General features: G+C 42.1%; 1 protein-coding gene across 2 annotated transcripts in view; it reads right to left on the bottom strand.

Annotated features, from left to right (window-relative positions):
- LOC120079005 (glycine-rich cell wall structural protein 1) overlaps nt 1-2236 on the bottom strand; it is a 9844-nt gene that overhangs the window by 2583 nt on the left and 5025 nt on the right. Inside the window, exon 3 of one of the 2 annotated variants that reach the window (XM_039033166.1) lies at nt 1731-1925. The exons of the other annotated variant lie outside the window; for it this stretch is intronic. Coding sequence (XP_038889094.1) covers nt 1919-1925 — 7 coding nt within the window. The 3' untranslated portion in view covers nt 1731-1918. Of the gene's footprint in view, nt 1-1730; nt 1926-2236 lie in introns of those variants that run through there. 2 annotated transcript variants of the gene reach the window in all.

The following is a 2236-nucleotide window of genomic DNA, read 5'->3' as shown; positions in this document are numbered from 1 at the left end:
AAATATCTGCAACTGTTAGACTGAAGGTACATAGGGAATATAGATAGCTCCGCGGTCTAACTTTTCTTTAATAAGTGCCTGTCAATTTCCACATGTTTGGTTCTAATCATGTGCACGGGATTATTAGCAATACTGATGGCAGCCTTATTATCACAATACACTTCATGGGCCCCGGACTACTCTCGTGAAGATAGATAAAACATTTTGCAACCAGATTTCTTCACACACTCCCAGACTCATAGCTTATACTCTGCCTCAGCACTACTTTCTGGGCACTACATCTGTTTTTTACTCTGCCAAGTTACCAAAATTCCCCATACAAAGTACAGTACCCTGAGGTTGACTTTCTATCAGTCACAAATCCGCCCAATCTGAGTCAGTATATGCCTCGATGCTCCGTGTATCATGTTTTTTGAACACCAAGCCCTTCCCAGGGGTGGACTTCAGGATCTTCAAAATTTGAGTCACAACTTCCATGTGCTCCTCATATGGACTCATCTTCTTGAGGATCTTTCAACACCTCATTACCTCCTGAAGTTTCAACCTTCTCTGAGCTCGTCTCATCATTTTCTATGTTCCCAGACTTCTCTTCAAGAATCTCCTCTGAAACAACAGGATCTTGAACCTGAGCTGGTTCCGACGCTTGGACACTTTCCGATGGAACACCGGGGTTTTCCTGAATTTCCTTTCTGAGATTCTTCCTATAGTATGTTATCCAGGGCACTTGTCTAGTAGAAAGAACCGACACGGGAACAGCAGGAGCAAAGTTAGGTTCAAGACTAGGTAGACTGGGTCCAGAAATATTAAGACTAGGCTCAAGTTCAGGAATATTAGGACTAGGCTCAAGATTGAAGCTAATAGGTACGGAGTACGTGGAACTGTTAGTCTCTTCATTCGTGGTCTCCCCCTGAAGATGACTAACGGGAAAGAACGGTTTATCTTCAAAGAACGTGACATCCATAGTGACAAAATATTTTCTGGAAGATGGGTGAAAGCATTTATAGCCTCGCTGATGAAGGGGATACCCGACAAACACACATTTTTGAGCTCGTGGAGTAAACTTAGTCCGGTGTGGACCATGAGTATGTACACCCAAACACACGAAGAGGAACCTCAGGAATAAGACGGGTAGACTGATAGGACTCTTTGAAGCACTCAAGAGGAGTTTGAAACTTTAAAACTCGTGAAGGCATTCTATTAATGAGATGAGCTATGGTAAGAACCGCATCTCCCCACAGGTACGAAGGGAGAGACACTGGAATCATCAAGGAACGAGCAACTTCAATGAGATGGCGATTTTTTCGTTTAGCCACCCTATTTTGTTGTGGAGTATATGTACACGAGTTTTGATGGATTATTCCTTTTGACGCTAGGAATTCCTGGAAGGTGTGATTGACAAACTCACGGCCATTGTCACTCCGAAGAATGGCAATCTTTGTGTTGAACTGTGTTAATATAGTGGTATAGAACTGTTTGAAGGTAGATAGAACCTCAGACTTATCAGCAAGGAGATATACCCATGTAAGTCGGGTATGGTCATCGATGAAAGTTACAAACCACCGTTTACTAAACAGGGTGGAGATGCTTGAGGGACCCCAAACATCACCGTGGACCAGGTGGAAAGGTTGGGTAGGTTTATAAGGCTGAGAAACAAAAGACACACGAGGTTGTTTAGCACGTATACAAACATCACAAGATAATGAAGAAACATTCACATTATGGAATAAATGAGGAAACAAATATCGCATATATTGAAAACTAGGATGTCCAAGACGAAAATGTCACAATAAATAATTTGTTTCAGACATAGTAAAAGAAGATAAAAGACTAGTCCTAAACGAGCTCCTGGAGGAAGCATCTTCAGAAAGGAAATAGAGGCCTCTGTCATATCGGGCAGTGCCAATCGTCATCCCCAAGCTCAAGTCCTGAAACAAAGCCGCATCTGATGAGAAGACAACTCTACAATTCAAATATTTTGTTATTTTACTTATTGATAATAATTGTAAGAAATTTTGGGCACATGTAGGACATTTTGCAGAATTAATCCCTGAAATAGTGACAGTCTGCCTTTTCCAGCAACAGGAGCGAAGGACCCATCTGCAATTCGAATCCTCTCATTTCCAGCGCTTGGATAGTATGAGAGAAACCGGTCGGATGAGCCAGTCAAGTGATCGGTCGCTCCTGAATCTAGAATCCATAACTCATTCCCTTCAACAAGGAAACTAAAAGATTGAGG

Source organism: Benincasa hispida, chromosome 6 (genome assembly GCF_009727055.1).
Source record: "Benincasa hispida cultivar B227 chromosome 6, ASM972705v1, whole genome shotgun sequence".
Lineage (NCBI taxonomy): Eukaryota > Viridiplantae > Streptophyta > Magnoliopsida > Cucurbitales > Cucurbitaceae > Benincasa > Benincasa hispida.
Note: the sequence above shows the minus strand (reverse complement) of the source record. Positions and strands in the feature narration are given on the sequence as shown.